Genomic DNA, 16,987 nt, shown 5'->3' with positions numbered 1-16,987 from the left:
CAGGCGTGATCTTCTCGAACAAATTAAGGAAAATGGGTGCTTTCTAATTAAATTAGCAGTCGATTGGAAGGGTTTGAGTTGGTGAGCTTGCTTGCAATTAGTGCTGGGAGGCCGGTTAGGCTCCAGTGTAGGCTATTTAACTGGAAGGTGAAATATGGGAAAAGCCCATTACCTGGAAACGGGTGTCGGAGGGGTAAGGGGAGACTGTGCTCCCTCCAGTTCTGCCCTTTCAGGTGGAGAATGTGAGGTGAAGGGTGGAATGCCACCAAACTCACCCTTTCTGAGCAGGATGTTTGGCTGGAAGTGGTTTGTTGTCTCTGTGTCCCACTGATGGGATTTTTGGAGGATGCTCAGTAAGCACCAGAGCCCTCCAATTACACCTCTGGCCCCAAATTACAAGGCTCCTCTCACAGGTTGGGCACCTGAGCTCAGCAGACTTGACATCACATAAGAAGACTACATCATTCCTTTCACAGAATCATAGAATCCCAGACTGGTCTGGGTTGGAAGGGACCCCAAGGATCATAGAGCTCCAAACCCCCTGACACAGGCAGGGACACCAACCTCCAGGCCTGGAGCTACACAAGGTTGCCCAGGGCCCCAGCCAACCTGGCCTTGAACACCCCCAGGGATGGGGCATCCACCCCCTCTCTGGGCAGCCTGTTCCAGCATCTCACCACTCTTTCCAGTCCTCTTTTTTTTATATATCCCAAGCCCAAGGGCTGCAGATCCCCACTGAGACCCAGCAGGCTGATGCTGTTGCCCATGCTGGTCCTTAAAGGTCATCTCCAAACCTTTGCTCCACCCCTCCCACATATGGAGCTGGCTTTTTTTCTTCATTCCTCCTACATTTGCCAGTATTAAAAGGGCATTTTCTCAAATGGTGACCGTTTAACCAGGCAATTCAAGCTCACTCCATAATAATAACCTGTCCTCCTCCTTGTTTACTACCCCACCAATTTGTGTGTCACCTTCAGGCTTTACAAGCAGAAACCTAATATTATCCTCAGTATAATGGCTGCTGCTGGGAAGGCATAGCCATCCCCTCCTCTCCAAAACCCCACTTCAGACACTGGATACTACTTGGAGCTCTGCAAAGACTCATCCTGACCACCTACTCAGCTCAAAACAGCACCTCAACTTCCTAAGTCTTGATGATTTGGCCACCAACAAACAGTGGCCTCATCCTGTATCCTCCTGATGGCTCATTAGTGGTCAAGAAACCTTTTCTCCTGGTAGGTTATGGGGGTCCCTGGCTGCTGTTGTGCTCCCAGTCCCATTTCTTTGTAGACTGAGATGAGATGCCTCAGCAGTGAACACGGGCACCGAATAACACGCTCGTGCCCGGACTCGCCGCACGTGATCGCTGCATCCCTTTGGCAGGGAAACTGCTTCATCATCAGATGAGTTTACAGCCATCTGCAATTTCTGCCCAGTTTTCCTTTCCTATAGATCCTCCAACATCTGTTTTCCCCATGCCACGTGCTCCTCAGGCAAAGGAGCACGGAGGGATGAGTTCCCCCAACCCTGAACCCACCAGCTCCCAGCAAACCCCTTCCCAATGTAGAATCACAGAATCAGAGGGGTTGGAAGGGACCTCCAGAGATCATCAGGTCCAACCCCCCTGCCAAAGCAGGGTCCCTAGGACAGGTCACACAGGGAGGCATCCAGATGGGGCTGGAATATCTCCAGAGAAGGAGACTCCACACCCCCCTGGGCAGCCTGTCCCAGGGCTCCCTCACCCTCACTGGGAAGAAGTTCTTCCCCAGATTGGTGCAGAACTTCCTGTGCTCCAGCTTGAGCCCATCACCCCTTGTCCTGTCCCCACAGACACTGAAAAGGGGCTGCCCATGTCCCCCTGTGTCCCATACTTAAAATATTGATAAACATTAATAAGGTCCCCCCTTAGTCTTCTTCTCTCCAGGCTGAACAGCCCCAGCTCCCTCAGCCTTTCCTCCCAGGGGAGATGCTCCAGGCCCTTCAGCATCTCCATGTCCCTCCTCTGGACTCTCTCCAGGAGATCCCTGGCTTTTCTATCCCAGGGAGCCCAGAACTGGACACAACACTCCAGGTGGGGCCTGACCAGGGCAGAGCAGAGGGGGAGGATCCCCTCCTGTGACCTGCTGCCCACACTCCTCCTGATGCCCCCCAGGATCCCATTGTCTCTCTCAGCCCCCAGGACACACTGCTGGCTCATGGCCACCCTGTCACCCACCAGGACCCCCAGGTCCTTCTCCACAGAGCTCCTCTCCAGCAGGTCACCCTCAGCCTGTCCTGATTCCAGCAGTTCTTCCTTCCCAGGTGCCAGACTCTCCACTTGCTTTTGTTGAACCTCATCTGGTTTCTCCCTGCCCAGCTCTCCAGCCTGTCCAGGTCTCTCTGGATGGCAGCTCAGTGTCCTGTGTGTCACCCACTCCTCCCAGCTTTGGACCATCAGGTACTTGCTGAGTGTGGATGCTGTTCCCTCATTGAGGTCATTGATGAAGATATCAAACAGGACTGGACCCAACACCAAGCCCTGGGGAACACAAAACATCCCTGGACTAAAACAGCCTCTTCTCCTCATCCTCCCACCCAAAACACATGGAAATTGTCCTGTTCTGAAGGCACAAACCAGAGTTAAGAGGAAAAGGATCCCCTCATTGCCAGGATGACGCCTCTGCCCTCATGACTGAGTTAATCCAGGCTGCCAAGTGCAATCCAAGGCATTTCAACAGCCTCCTCATCTGTGGATTAATCGATCTGTCTTCATCCCAGAGATAAAAAAACCCCATTAAAGCTGCTGCCTTGGGAGAACTTCCCCGGCCCTGCTGCTGAGATCAAAAGAGTTGAACCAGGGCCAAGGAGAGGGAAGGACGGAGGCACGTGGGGGAAAGAAATCCCTGGAAAGGGAAGCTGCATTGTGGAGAAGAGCTTTCCCAGCTGGGATGGTCCCTCACTGTCTCCACCCCATCGCAGTTCAACAGGGCACACGCTGGCCTGTGACTGCAGGAATATGTTGTTAATCCTGGGAATTCTCTTTCTGACAGGGTTGAAGCATCTAAACCCTCCCTGGCATGAAGCACTTCATGGTTGAGCCAGGCAAAGCCTTGCAGATCACAGAATCATAGATTGGTCTGGGTTGGAGGGGACCCCAAGGATCACAGAGCTCCAACCCCCCTGCCACAGGCAGGGACACCAACCTCCAGGCCTGGAGCTACACAAGGTTGCCCAGGGCCCCATCCAACCTGGCCTTCAACACCTCCAGGGATGGGGATTTGAGTTAGAACACCAGGCCTTAGGATGGGTTCCTGTCTGTTTTAGGGGTGGTGGAAGAGCTGAAGTGTAGAATCACAGATGGCACTGGGTTGGAAGGGACCTTTACAGGCCATCTAGTCCAATCCCCCTGCACTGAGCAGGGACACCTTTAACTAGAGCTCCATCCACCTTGAGCTTGAGTATCTCCAGGGATGGGGACTCCACCACCTCTCTGGGAAACCTGAGCCAGTGTCTCATCACCCTCAGAGGGAAGAACTTCTTCCTCAGGTCCCACCACTTCTCTGGGCAGCATGAAATAGCTTTGAAGCTCCTGGTGGGAGCTGGGATGAGGTGTTTGCAGGTTGCAGGTTTGGCAGAAGAGCTGTGTGAAGAGTCTGAGGTGATCTGCTTTGCTTTTTTAGTTGAAGACAGGGAAATGGGCTTTGGAAATTCATAACATTTTTGGAGAATGCAGCTCTAGGAGGAGCAAAACTCTTTACGAGCTCTCACCTGTGAGAGTGGGGAGCTTCTGCCTTGGGTTTTCTTTCCTTTTGGTTTTGGAAGAGTTCAGGAGGGTGTTTGAACTGTTTGAGACTGAACTGACCATGGAAAAATAAACCTCAGGAGAAAATTGTTGAAGCGATGAGATGAAATGTCTTTGTTTCTCTGCACAGCAGCTTCTGGTGGAGGTTGGCTGAATTTCTGCTTCTCCAACAATTTCCTTGGTTCCTCCTCTCCTAATTAAGCTCCTACACTGGAAAATCCCTTAATCACCAGCAGCTCTGTGGAATGGAGCAGGACTATGAGGCACTTGGGTGATGTGCCCACGGGAGCAGAGGTGATGGAGATGCTGAGGCAGAGATTGTGCTTGGTCCTTCCCAGTGCTGGGTTGGGAGGGTTTTGGGTGGACAATGCTTCATGCTTTGAATTTCATCTCTCCTCCTTCAGTGGAGGGATGTGCAGCTCCATCTCCTGAGCACCATCACAGAAAGAGGGGGGGGGATGGACAGCATCCCTCTGAAACACCCTCCTACCAGGGACAGTTGTGGCTCCCTCACAGGAATGGGACTGGATTCATCATTGGATAATTTATAGGATAAGGAAGAAGGAGACAATGAGCTAAGATGAGGATAAAATGCTACCACGTGATGTCAGGAGCAGAACTGGTCCCTGTACTAACCAGAGATGCAAATTCCAGTTTGGTGACTCACTGGGAACACTGATCCCACCAAAACCAATGGAGAGGAACAGGGGAATAACTCATTTGCTTGGTGAATTGGAGCTGCTTGGAGCACACATGAACAAAAGCAGAGAGAGAGCTTCCTACCTGGCTCATCCTCTGGTTCCTCTTCATCCTTCTCCACTTTACAGTCCTGGTCAGCAGGAGAAGCTGAGGACTGGAGGGAGATGAAGGATGGCAACTTTTGCAGCCAACTGGTTGCTGAGGTGTCTGTTTCTTTCCAAAACTTCACCTCTTGTTCTGCACTGGAAGGTCCAGGCACTTCCCCATCATCTTGGATTTGAGGTGGATCATTCCTGCAGGAAGCAGATGGGAAAAACAATAAGGAAAAAGAAACCAATTCCACTTGGCAGTGCTGGACATGTGCAATGGAAGAGGCTGGGTGAACCACCAGGACCACCCATGGAGGATCTCCACATCCCAGGCCACCCTGGATGTCCGATTTCCCAGGAGCCAGCTCAGATTCAGCTGGAGTTTCTCTCTCCTCAGCTGAGTTTCTCTCTCCTGAAGCTCTCAGATGCTCATGGAGATGCTGAGCTCCATTGTGGGTGCCAGATGGGCAGAGTAAGTGGAGGAGAGGAGAGATGGAGGCTGTAGGGTGCACAAATAGCTCGAGATACCCCACTGGGCTTGGCTCAGCCCCAGCCCTGCTGCTCTCTTCCAAGCCCAGCTAATGTGACACTCCAGGTCCTTCAACATCTCCTGATGATGGTGCCAATAAAGGCAAAAAACCCTCTCCCAAGCAGCTTCCAAGCTTGGGAGTGCTCTGTTCCCTGCAGAGGATGCCAGGAGAAGAGGAGGTGCCTCCCTACCACCCAGCTCCATGCTCCTGCCTCCTTACCTAAAAAGAGCAAGGAGCTATTTTACACCTCGTTCACACTGGGGGGGACATGAGCTGGGTGTCATTCCAAGGCTCTTCTGTCATCCTGGATAAGTTCAGAGAGGTCATTGCCCTCTCAACCCCCTCTGCTACCTTACAAGGCAGGGTCAGGGTGAGGCCCAAGACCAGGCAAGAACATAGACCAGACCTGTACAGCTCTCAGGTCTCCCCATTTCCATCCAACCTTCACCTCCCACGTCACCCAAAGGGTCACAGAGGAACTGAGTACCTGAGCTGGTAGTTCCTCCTCCCATTAACCCCAACATTTAGGTTTGGGCTTTAATTACACTGGGATGTAGTCATTCTGCAGGCAGGGTTCAGGGATGAGGGCAGAAGAAGGTAAGGATGTGCCAAACTCAAGAAAATCTGTCTCTCTGTGAGGATGAGGACCAACAGGTCCATCCTCAACCTTCTGCTACATCCCAACACCCAGAAGCACCAGAGAGAGCTCTGAGAGCATCCAAGGATTAACCAAGGTCACAGCCCAGCATCCAACAGCTTTCCTGTTGTTTACCACATCTTTGCTTCTTCAGGCAGTGATTCCAGCTCCAATGGCAAGTCCTTCCACCACACATCAAGGACTCAGCTCTTCTTTCCACCACAGGAAAAGGGGAGATGGATTCCAGTTCCCCACAGGGTTATGGGTAAGCTGTACCCATACCTGAGCAGTGAGGTCTTCATCAGGGAGTCTCCATCTCCCAGAAGGTCTACAAAAAGCTTTGAATATACCTGGAGATGGCAAAGCCCTGGGCACCCCACAGTCCAACAGCAGCAAAATGTGAGCTATCCTCTCTTTCCTCTCCATCAGCTCTACATGGAGATCTCTCCCTTGAGCATGTCCAACCCTATCTACAGCTCCATCAAGAAGGTACCACACTGACCCTTATCAGAGAATCAGAAGGTTGGAAAAGACCTTTGAAGATCATCAAATCCAACCATTCCCATCCTAAGCTAAACCAGATCCCTGAGCACCTCATCTCCCCTCTGTTAAACACACCCAAGGGTGGGGACTCAGCCCCCTCCCTGGGCAGCCTGTGCCAGGCCCTGACCCTGCTCCAGGCCCCTGTTCCACAGCCCCACAACTCTGCCAGGGAAGAACTTTTCCCTCCCAGCTGAGCTGACCCTGCCCTGGGGCAGCTTGAGCCCATTGCCCCTTGTCCCATCTCCTGGCCCCTGGCTGAAGAGACCATCACCCACCTCTCTGCCCCCTCCTGGCAGGGCAGGGCAGGTGGGGAGAAGGTCTCCCCTCAGCCTCCTCTTCTCCAGGCTCAACACCCCCAGCTCCCTCAGCTGCTCCTCACAGCATTTGCCCTCCAGCCCCTTCCCCAGCCTGGTTGCCCTTCTCTGCACTCGCTCCAGGACCTCAATGTCCTTCTGATGCTGAGGAGCCCAGAACTGGACCCAGCACTCCAGCTGCAGCCGGACCAGTGCCCAGGCCAGGGGCACAATCCCCTCCCCACACCTACTGGCCACACTGGGTCTGACACAAGCCAGGATGCCCTTGGCCTTCCTGGCCACCTGGGCACACTGCTGGCTCATGCTCAGCCTGCAGTCACCCAACACCCCCAGGTCCTTCTCTGCCTGACAGCTCTCCAGCCAGTCTCCCCCAGCCTGGAGCGCTGCAGGGGGTTGTTCTGTCCCATGTGCAGCACTCTGCACTTGGCCTTGTTAAACCTCATCCTGTTGGGCTCAGCCCATGGGTCCAGCCTGTCCAGATCCCTCTGAAGAGCCTCCCTACCCTCAGGCAGATCAACTCTTCCTCCCAGCTTAGTGTCATCTCCAAACTTCCTGAGGGAACATCCAATCCCTTCACCCAGGTCACTGATAAAGATGTTGAACAAAACTGGACCCAGGACTGAGCCCTGGGGGATGCAACATCTCACAATAAACCAGTATCCAGACAGACACACTCCTGGATGAAGAAATATCCAGAGCAGGCTGAGAAGAAAACTGTTTAAAGAGCAGCAAAGTTTCTCCTGCTCTCTCCTACCTGCCCGTGTCCTCACAGAGGCGTCTCCACTTGGAAGGAGGGTCACTGCACTCCCCATCCTCAGTCTCTCTTGGGTGACGCTTCTTCTGAGGGTGCAGAAGCTTACACTGGGCACCCCTGGGGCAGATACCTTTCTTGGCAAAGTCAGGGCAAACCAGGGTGTGCTTCTTCTTGCACTGTGAAGGCAAAACAAAAAGAGAAGAACGTTGGGAAAGGTTTGTGGGGAGCACAGATTCCCACCTCAGGTGGCCCCAAACTGGTGCTAAAAGAGGAGAAGGATGTGTTGGTGCTTCCTTGTTCTTATCAAAATATTATTCAATGTCAAGATACTGTTAAAAACAATACTGGGAGACTCTAGAGATTCACCCACAACTATCCAAGTGCTTGATTTTATGGACCTGAACAACCAAAGTCTTAACAGCAATGATCTACCCCCAAGTTGGTGATGCTGGGAGGTCCCAAAGAAGTTTTACTGGGTTAGAGAAGCTGGTTTTGGAGAGGACTAAGTTTTTTCTTGTCCCAGAGATGCTTGGGATTTGGGGAGGAGCAAGGAAGAGGAGGAATGAATCACATTCCTTTTAGGACTTATTTTGGGATGACTGCCTGGATCACCTTCCTGGAGCTCAATCAGCTCTTCCTGGGGCTTGGGCATGAACTTGGCTGATGCCCTCCTGTCCAAGGAGGCTTAACACAGCCACAGGACTGGTAAAACTCTACATCAAGATGCTCATCCCTAAAAGCACTTCTGCACTTCCAGGCTGGCATCTTGGTGGATCCCAGCAGCAAGATTCAAAGCCAACCCTGCAGTGACCAGCTGTGTCAGGGTGATGGAGATGTCAGCAGTGCTCCAGACAAGGCTTTCTGCTGGGAAACAGAACTTGTTGGCAGCAGAAAAGGCAGGAAGAAAGGCAGGCAGGGCAGAAGAGACAACTTTGGGTACTATTTCTACCTAGGTGGCTAGGAACATTGGCCAGGAGAAGGGAGAAGAACAGCCTCTCTCTAATCTTTGGCTGTTCCCAACACCCAGTGATCCAGAGAGCATCCGATGGCCTGGGATGGAGAGGAGCTCCTGCCCTTTTAATGCAACTTGACTTTGGGGGCATGGGAGCAGCTCCCCATGGTGACCTTTGAGATGAAGCAGAAGCCCTGCTGAGCCTTTGGAGTTCTCTTCTTGAAAGGGCAGAAGTGTCTGGCAGCTCTGCTGCCCCAGGGCCGATTGCTGGAGTTGGCAGCAGAGCAAGGAGGTCGCCTGGTGAAGGCTGGGGATGGCATTGAGCAGCAGGAGGGACAGGAATCCGGATGGACACACAGATACTGGCTCTACAGGGGGGATGTTGCAGCAACAGCACCACTTTTCCACCAAGAATTCATTATAAAACCCACATAATCTCCATTTAACTTTTCTCTAAGAAGCTTCTAGGTGAAACCAGCCCTTCAAGCCCCTTTAGTTCATCTTCTCATCCCCCTTTTCCCCACGGGCTTTGTTTGAAGAGATCCTTAATATGGATGGACAGGAATGGATGAAGACACCTGCCTAGGAATTACCCAGAATCAGAGAATCACAGAGTCACAAGGTTGGAAAAGACCTTTAAAGATCATCAAGTCCAACCACTCCTGTCCTGTACTGAACCAGATCCCTGAGCACCTCATCTACCCTCTGTTAAACACACCCAGGGATGGGGACTCAGCCCCCTCCTTGGGCAGCCTGTTCCACAGCCCCACAACTCTTTTCCCTCCCAGCTGAGCTGACCCTGCCCTGGGGCAGCTTGAGCCCATTGCCCCTTGTCCCATCTCCTGGCCCCTGGCTGAAGAGACCATCGCCCACCTCTCTGCACCCTCCTGGCAGGGCAGGGCAGGTGGGGAGAAGGTCTCCCCTCAGCCTCCTCTTCTCCAGGCTCAACACCCCCAGCTCCCTCAGCTGCTCCTCACAGCATTTGCCCTCCAGCCCCTTCCCCAGCCTGCTTGCCCTTCTCTGCACTCGCTCCAGGACCTCAATGTCCTTCTGATGCTGAGGAGCCCAGAACTGGACCCAGCACTCCAGCTGCAGCCTCCCCAGTGCCCAGCCCAGGGGCACAATCCCCTCCCCACACCTACTGGCCACACTGGGTCTGACACAAGCCAGGATGCCCTTGGCCTTCCTGGCCCCCTGGGCACACTGCTGGCTCATGCTCAGCCTGCAGTCACCCAACACCCCCAGGTCCTTCTCTGCCTGACAGCTCTCCAGCCAGTCTCCCCCAGCCTGGAGCGCTGCAGGGGGTTGTTCTGTCCCATGTGCAGCACTCTGCACTTGGCCTTGTTAAACCTCATCCCGCTGGGCTCAGCCCATGGGTCCAGCCTGTCCAGATCACTCTGAAGAGCCTCACAACACTCCAGGTGGGACCTGACCAGGGCAGAGCAGAGGGGGAGGATCCCCTCCTTCGATCTGCTGGCCACACTCCTCCTGATACCCCCCAGGATCCCATTGGCCTGATAGCACCTCAGGCACACTCTCTCTCAGCCCCCAGGGCACACTGCCACCTCCCCAGCGCTCACACCAGCACCAACCCCCATCACCTCAGTCACTGTACCAGCCCACTTTTATTGGCTCCATGGCAAGAAGATACTTAAGAAAGAAAACAAACCATGGTGTGACTAATCCCAAGGCCCCAGCTCAGGTTTCTAATGGCTTCTCCACACCCTCTTCCCAGCCTTCAACCCTCCTTCAGCAACTCCCCATCCATGGCTGCTGTTTCAGGGCTGGGATGGTGAAGGTGGGATCATCTCCCTGCTGGGCTAAGTGGTTGGAAAAGCCCTTTGTGTTTATTTACAGCAGCTCTTCTGCTCTTTGCCCTCCATGCCAAAGCAAACATGCTGGGGCTGGGGTTGCTGGAAGGCAGGTTCCTTGCTCGCTGTGTGTCAGTCAAGGGTGAAGTCGAGCGGGGCGATGGGCGCGACCTTGTGCTCAGGGGCCATCTGATCCCTTCCACCTGTTGGGGTGGCTAATTATACCCAACGGGACCCCCGCCAGACCGTAGGTTGGACCATAAAAAGAACCCCCCCCCCAAAAAAAAAAAGCCTCTTGGCCCTTCCAACAGAGAGCAGCAGCAAATTCAGAGCACCCCCTAAAAATCCCTGGAGAGAAATCCCCTGGCTACATCGGGTACTGATGAGGATGCCATCATACCACTGATGCTGTTTCCATCCCATGATCCCAGCTCTGGGGTTCCCTGTGCAGCCCAGACCAGCAGCAGTGCCTGGGTGCTGGGATAGTGCCCAGCTGGCAACCCCCATGGCTGGGACTCCTCCCTTGCTGCCAAGGCAGCTCTGGGTGAAATTTAAGGTGCTGTTAACAGCCTACAAAGCCTTAAATGGCCCAAGAGACCCTGACATGCACGGGGAGTGGGATGGGGATGAAGGGAGGGGGGTGGTTTGCAGGGTGCAGCCTTCTTTAGCATGGACCTGGCAAAGAAGGAGGCAGCAACTGGTGCAAAGTCCCAGCTCAGTCTTGGGAATGACGTTCAGGAACATTTTCCATGAAGGAGCTTGGCAGGAGGTGGTGGAGGGTGAGAGGAAGGCAAAGCTGGGTTACTGGGCCGACCAACAACTGCCCACTGACCTTACAGGGTGGGGATAAGAGCTCCCATCCAGCCTGGCATTCCCAGCTCTGCTCCACCAACAGTTTGCCCAGGTTGAACTTCTCAAGTATCTCCAGGCTTACGTCCCCCCTTACTGGATTGCTTCTTTCCCAGCCCCAGGGGACAGCAGGTGACAAGGAACCAGCGGGTGGGCAAGAGATGGCAAAGTGTTGGCACATCTTCCTGTCTCCTTGGACACATGTCCATCTCTCCATGCACTATGATGGACATAAGGAGTCCAACTCCTGCTTGGAAACCTGGAGGACTGTGGTGATAACAACACCAAGCAGACCTTCTGGAGGGCTGTGGTGATACCACCACCAAGCAGACCTTCTGGAGGACTGTGGTGATAACAACACCAAGCAGACCTTCTGGAGAAGAGGAGCATTAAAAAGCCAAGTTAATCCCCAAACTCTAATCTTCTGGAGGACTGTGGTGATAACAACACCAAGCAGACCTTCTGGAGGACTGTGGTGATACCACCACCAAGCAGACCTTCTGGGGAAGAGAAGCATTGAAAACCCAAGTTAATCCCCAAACTCTAATCTTCTGGAGGACTGTGGTCATTCCACCACCAAGCAGACCTTGTGGGGAAGAGGAGCATTAAAATCTCAAGTTAATCCCCAAAATCTAAGCACCTCAACTCAAGGGCTTTCTACTTTTTAAAGCCTTCTGCACATCCACACAGCTTTGCCAGAGCTATTCCAGGTAGCTCCATGGTCAAGCAGCTGGATTAAGCAGTTGGATTGATGTCAGGCTGTTTTAATGTCCCTCTTACCCACCATGTCCCAGCTTTAAGTGGCTGTTGGGAAGCTATGACTGGAGGTGGTGGAGCTGTTTTCTGACACCACTGAGCAGACAGCCAGTAAAGAGCTTTTTCTCTTTTTTTTGATGTTTTTTTCCTAATTGGGTACAGATGGAAACAGCCTTAAAAAATAAAGAAATAAAAAGTTCCCACCTCCCTGCCATTAAAACCTGCAGGACAGTCCTGGGTCCAGTCTTGTTCAACATCTTTATCAATGACCTGGATGAAGGGATTGGATGTTCCCTCAGGAAGTTTGGAGATGACACTAAGCTGGGAGGAAGTGTTGATCTGCCTGAGGGTGGGGAGGCTCTTCAGAGGGATCTGGACAGGCTGGACCCATGGGCTGAGCCCAACGGGATGAGGTTTACCAAGGCCAAGTGCAGAGTGCTGCACATGGGACAGAACAACCCCCTGCAGCGCTCCAGGCTGGGGGAGACTGGCTGGAGAGCTGTCAGGCAGAGAAGGACCTGGGGGTGTTGGGTGACTGCAGGCTGAGCATGAGCCAGCAGTGTGCCCAGGTGGCCAGGAAGGCCAAGGGCATCCTGGCTTGTGTCAGACCCAGTGTGGCCAGGAGGGCTGGGGAGGGGATTGTGCCCCTGGACTGGGCACTGGGGAGGCTGCAGCTGGAGTGCTGGGTCCAGTTCTGGGCTCCTCAGCATCACAAGGACATTGAGGTCCTGGAGCGAGTGCAGAGAAGGGCAACCAGGCTGGGGAAGGGGCTGGAGGGCAAATGCTGTGAGGAGCAGCTGAGGGAGCTGGGGGTGTTGAGCCTGGAGAAGAGGAGGCTGAGGGGAGACCTTCTCCCCACCACCCCTGCCCTGCCAGGAGGGTGCAGAGAGGTGGGCGATGGTCTCTTCAGCCAGGGGCCAGGAGATGGGACAAGGGGCAATGGGCTCAAGCTGCCCCAGGGCAGGGTCAGCTCAGCTGGGAGGGAAAAGTTCTTCCCTGGCAGAGTTGTGGGGCTGTGGAACAGGGGCCTGGAGCAGGGTCAGGGCCTGGGATGGGCCTGGAATAGGGGCCTGGGGCAGGGTCAGGGCCTGAGACAGGGTCAGGGCCTGGAACAGGCTGCCCAGGGAGGGGGTTGAGTCCCCACCCCTGGGTGTGTTTAACAGAGGGGAGATGAGGTGCTCAGGGTGATGGTTCAGCACAGGACAGGAACAGTTGGACTTGTTGCTCTTAAAGGTCTTTTCCAACCTGTGATACTTTGTCGTTCCAAATTAACCAGGTTTCCCCCACACCCAATCCTCCCTGTGCATCACTGTGAACAACTGTGTGGCTTTCCAGTTGCATCTTATTTACCATCCTCAGTAATGGCTTAAGGAGGGTTCTTATTGCTCCTTTAATTTAACTGTAGTATCTTCAGCAGCTTTCAGATGCTAATGTTAAAGATGTTGCTTATCAGGGCAAACTGGAGCTGCTTAATAGCCTGGGCTGGTTGCTAATAGCAGGTAGATAAACATCAGGCTGTGATTTTGTCTCTTGCCCTTTACTATCTTTGTAGAAGGAGGTGCATGAAAATTAGGAAGTTCAGAGCTCAAAGCTGTTGCTGAATCACATCTCTGAAGTGGGACTGTACTGATGAGACAGAGAGTTCTTCAATTCAACTTGAACTTCTCTAGAGATGAACTCAAAGAAGAGAAGATTTCATCTTTGCTTCTCATACTGGAATCTCCCTGCTTTCCCACCTGCTCTCTGTTGTTGGTTGATCTCTTTGTCCCTCAAGCTCTGGGTGACACCTTTCTTGAACTCCCTGGAGTCACACATGTGATGAAGCTCCTGTCATCCCTGCTGGAGATGACACTGTAGTGGATGTCCAGTGGATGTCTGGCTTGGTCCACCCCTGATGGTGATGATTTGGGGTTGATAAAGGAAAGCCCTTACATGAAGCCTCCTTCCTCCAGCTACAGGAGGCTTCATGCTTGCAAGCTCTTGTCTTAGTGGGGGCCTTCAAAGAGGGTTGGAACCTGATGATCTTTAAGGTCCCTTCCAACCATAACCATTCTATGATTCTATGACTCTAGAGAGTATTTGGTAGGGCCCAGATCCTACTGAGCATTTGGAGGTGGCCATCAGAAGTCACCACATCCCTGCAAGCTTGTTGCTAGGGCATTTTTGGGAGGTTTATTCTATTTTGGAATAAATTCATTAGGACAACAGGCTCCAGCTAAATTTCTCCATCGTTATTCCCCAGCCTGGGTGATGGTCAGATGTATTGTCACAGAGTCACCAGGTTGGAAAAGACCTTTAAGATCATCAAGTCCAACCATTCCTGTCCTGTGCTGAACCAGATCCCTGAGCACCTCATCTCCCCTCTGTTAAACACACCCAGGGGTGGGGACTCAAACCCCTCCCTGGGCAGCCTGTGCCAGGCCCTGACCCTGCTCCAGGCCCCTGTTCAGCACACTATGAATTCACAGCTGAAACAGGGCTACAAAGATGCTGAGGGGACCAGAACATCTCTGATGAAGAGGGGCTGAGGGTCTTTGGACTAGAGAAGATTGAGGGGAATATTCTCAGTGCTGATAAATCCTTGAGGGGTGGGCTCAGGAGGATTGGTCAGTCTGTGTTCAGGGGTGCCCAGGGACAGGACAAGAAGGGATGGGCACAAACTGGAGCAGAGGATGTTCCACCTAACCCTGAGGAGGAGCTTCTTTCCTGGGAGGGTGCCAGAGCAATGGCCAGGCTGCCCAGAGAGGTTGTGGAGTCTCCATGTCTGGATAGATTCAAACTCCACCTGGACACTGTCCTGTGCAGCCTGCTTGAGGTGATCCTGCTCTATCAGAGGGGCTGGACTAGATGATCTCCAGAGGTCCCTGCCAACCCCTACTATTCTGTGTGTCTGTGGATACATGGCCACTGTCTACATCACTAAAATCTCCTTGCAAAGAGACCCAACACCATCTGGGTCACAATGAAGGTGAGGGAGCCATGCCCATGTAGCTCTCCACACTCCAGCAGCAGGAGAAAGGATGCCAAGAGTTTACCTGGTAAACTCTTCTCTTCTTGCCCCCCACATGCACGTTAACATCCTACCTGAGAAAACCCAGGGAGGGCTAATAACTTCTAAAACCAGCCCCACACAAAGCTGCACTCATGCAACCAGTGTTTCCACAGCTGAGACCAGAGGTTCCTACCACCTGTCCTCCAGCTGAGCCCAAAGCAGCTGTGTGCAAGATGGAGATAAATTTAAATCCTCAGTGGCTCTTTCCCTCACACAGACCAGAGAAGGGGGAGGAGAAGCTGCTGAGATGCTTTAATGAGACACCTCCTCATCACACTCTCTTCTGCTGGAAGTGTGTAAAATGGATCAGCTCTTTAAAGAAGCAGCAATTTGCTGATGTCCAGACTCTTAATGTCCAATTTTCATGAGCACAGGCAGTTAAATCTCTTTGGGGTTTGGTCCTTCTAATAGGAGGAGTGAGTTTTATCCTCAGCACAGGATGGATCTGGTGACAAGGAGGTACAGAGTGGGGTGCTGAGGCTCAGCAAGCCCATTCCCACATGGGTCATACAATCATAGAATCACAGACTGGTCTGGGTTGGAAGGGACCCCAAGGATCAGAGAGCTCCAACCCCCCTGACACAGGCAGGGACACCAACCTCCAGGCCTGGACCTACACAAGGTTGCCCAGGGCCCCAGCCAACCTGGCCTTGAACACCCCCAGGGATGGGGCATCTACCACCTCTCTGGGCAGCCTGTTCCAGCCCCTCACCACCCTCTCTGCAAAGAACTTCCCCCTAATATCTCATCTCACCCTTCCCTCCTCCAGCTTCACTCCATCCCCCTTGTCCTGCCATTATCTACCCTTTGAACAAGCTGATTCCCCTCCTGTTCCTCTGCTCCCTTCAGGGACTGGGAGGCTGCAATGAGGTCCCCCCACAGCCTTCTCTTCTCCAGGCTGAACCAGCCCAGCTCCCTCAGCCTCTCTCCATAGGGGAGCTGCTCCAGCCCTCTGATCATCTCTGTGGCTCCTCTGACCCCTCTCCAACAGTTCCACATCTTTCTTGTATTGGGGCCCCAGCTCTGGACACAGGACTCCAGCTGGGGCCTCCTGAGGGCAGAGCAGAGAGGGACAATCCCCTCCCTGTCCCTGCTGCCACCCCTCTGCTGATGGAGCCCAGGATCCCATCACCCTTCCAAGCTACAAGAGCCACTGCTGGCTCATGGGAAGTTTCTCATCTATCAGAATCCCCAAGTCCTTCCCAGCAGGGCTGCTCTCCAGGAGCTCTTCTCCCAGTCTGTATCTGTGTCTGGGATTCCTCCAGCCCAAGTGCAACACCTCACACTTCACAGTGTTGAACCTCATTAGGTTCACCCAGACCCACCTTTCCTTTCATCTTTGGGACATCTTTAAAGATCTCTCCAAGATGGAAAAGGGATATGTCTCTGAGAGGCAAAACTATACAAGTCTCTCTCCTCTTCTTCTTCTCCACCCTTGGACCAGCTCATTCATTTCACCAATTTACAGCTTTAATGAACTTACCCCCCTCCCAATTGCCTTCTGGGCAGCCCATAATTATGTTGTGAAGTCCATCACTGTTTCCCCCACAGCCCCAGTGCTCAGATCCAGCCAGATCCTGCACATCTACAATATCCCACCCTTCCCTATCCAACCCTGTGAGCATGTCCTGCTGCCACCAGCTCTCTCTGAATCAAAGGGGAGAGGAAATTGGAAGCAGTTGTGATAGGATCATGAAAGGAATAAGATGGAGGTATGGCCAAGATAGAGAAAAATTGGGATGGCTCAAAGCTTAACCCTCCCCTTAACCCTCCCTGTGCTAATCCCAAGAGAAGAGTTTTCATATTAAGACTTCTTGCACTTCAAACAGCCCCCCAGGTAGCTGGGAATGGAGGAGCTTCTCAGCTTGATTGGCTCTAAATCAGCATAACAACATCCTGGAGCTTGGAGATGAATCCTTCAAGCCAGGAAATCTGCTCCTGCCATGGCTGGTTCTCTCCAGGCATCAGCCCTGGGGCAACTTGAAAGTAAAATCATCTGCATTTGAAACCTCTTAGTCTCAACCTAAAAGTGGAAGCCAAACCATCCTGACATGAAGGAGCTGCTTAAGGTCTCACACAGTATCTGAAGGGCCTCCAGGAGAGGAACAAACCTTCACTGATCCACTGATGTGACACTGAGGACCCACAGGTGGGATGCTGCCATCTAGAAACCTGATCTGGAAGAAACTCAGCCCAAAACCACATCCTCTCTTGATGCTA

At 53.0% G+C, this 16,987-nt stretch overlaps 1 protein-coding gene across 1 annotated transcript in view; it reads right to left on the bottom strand.

The window, feature by feature from the left end:
• Nucleotides 1-16,987, bottom strand: part of ZC3H3 (zinc finger CCCH-type containing 3) — a 189,025-nt gene that overhangs the window by 8,937 nt on the left and 163,101 nt on the right. Inside the window, exons 10-11 of the mRNA XM_084280181.1 lie at nucleotides 7,348-7,523; nucleotides 4,565-4,773 (exon numbers count right to left, since the gene is read on the bottom strand). Coding sequence (XP_084136307.1) covers nucleotides 4,565-4,773; nucleotides 7,348-7,523 — 385 coding nt within the window. The remainder of the gene's footprint in view (nucleotides 1-4,564; nucleotides 4,774-7,347; nucleotides 7,524-16,987) is intronic.

This window comes from Gallinula chloropus (genome assembly GCF_964237585.1).
Source record: "Gallinula chloropus genome assembly, chromosome: 2".
Lineage (NCBI taxonomy): Eukaryota > Metazoa > Chordata > Aves > Gruiformes > Rallidae > Gallinula > Gallinula chloropus.
This window is presented reverse-complemented; position numbering and strand designations above follow the sequence as displayed.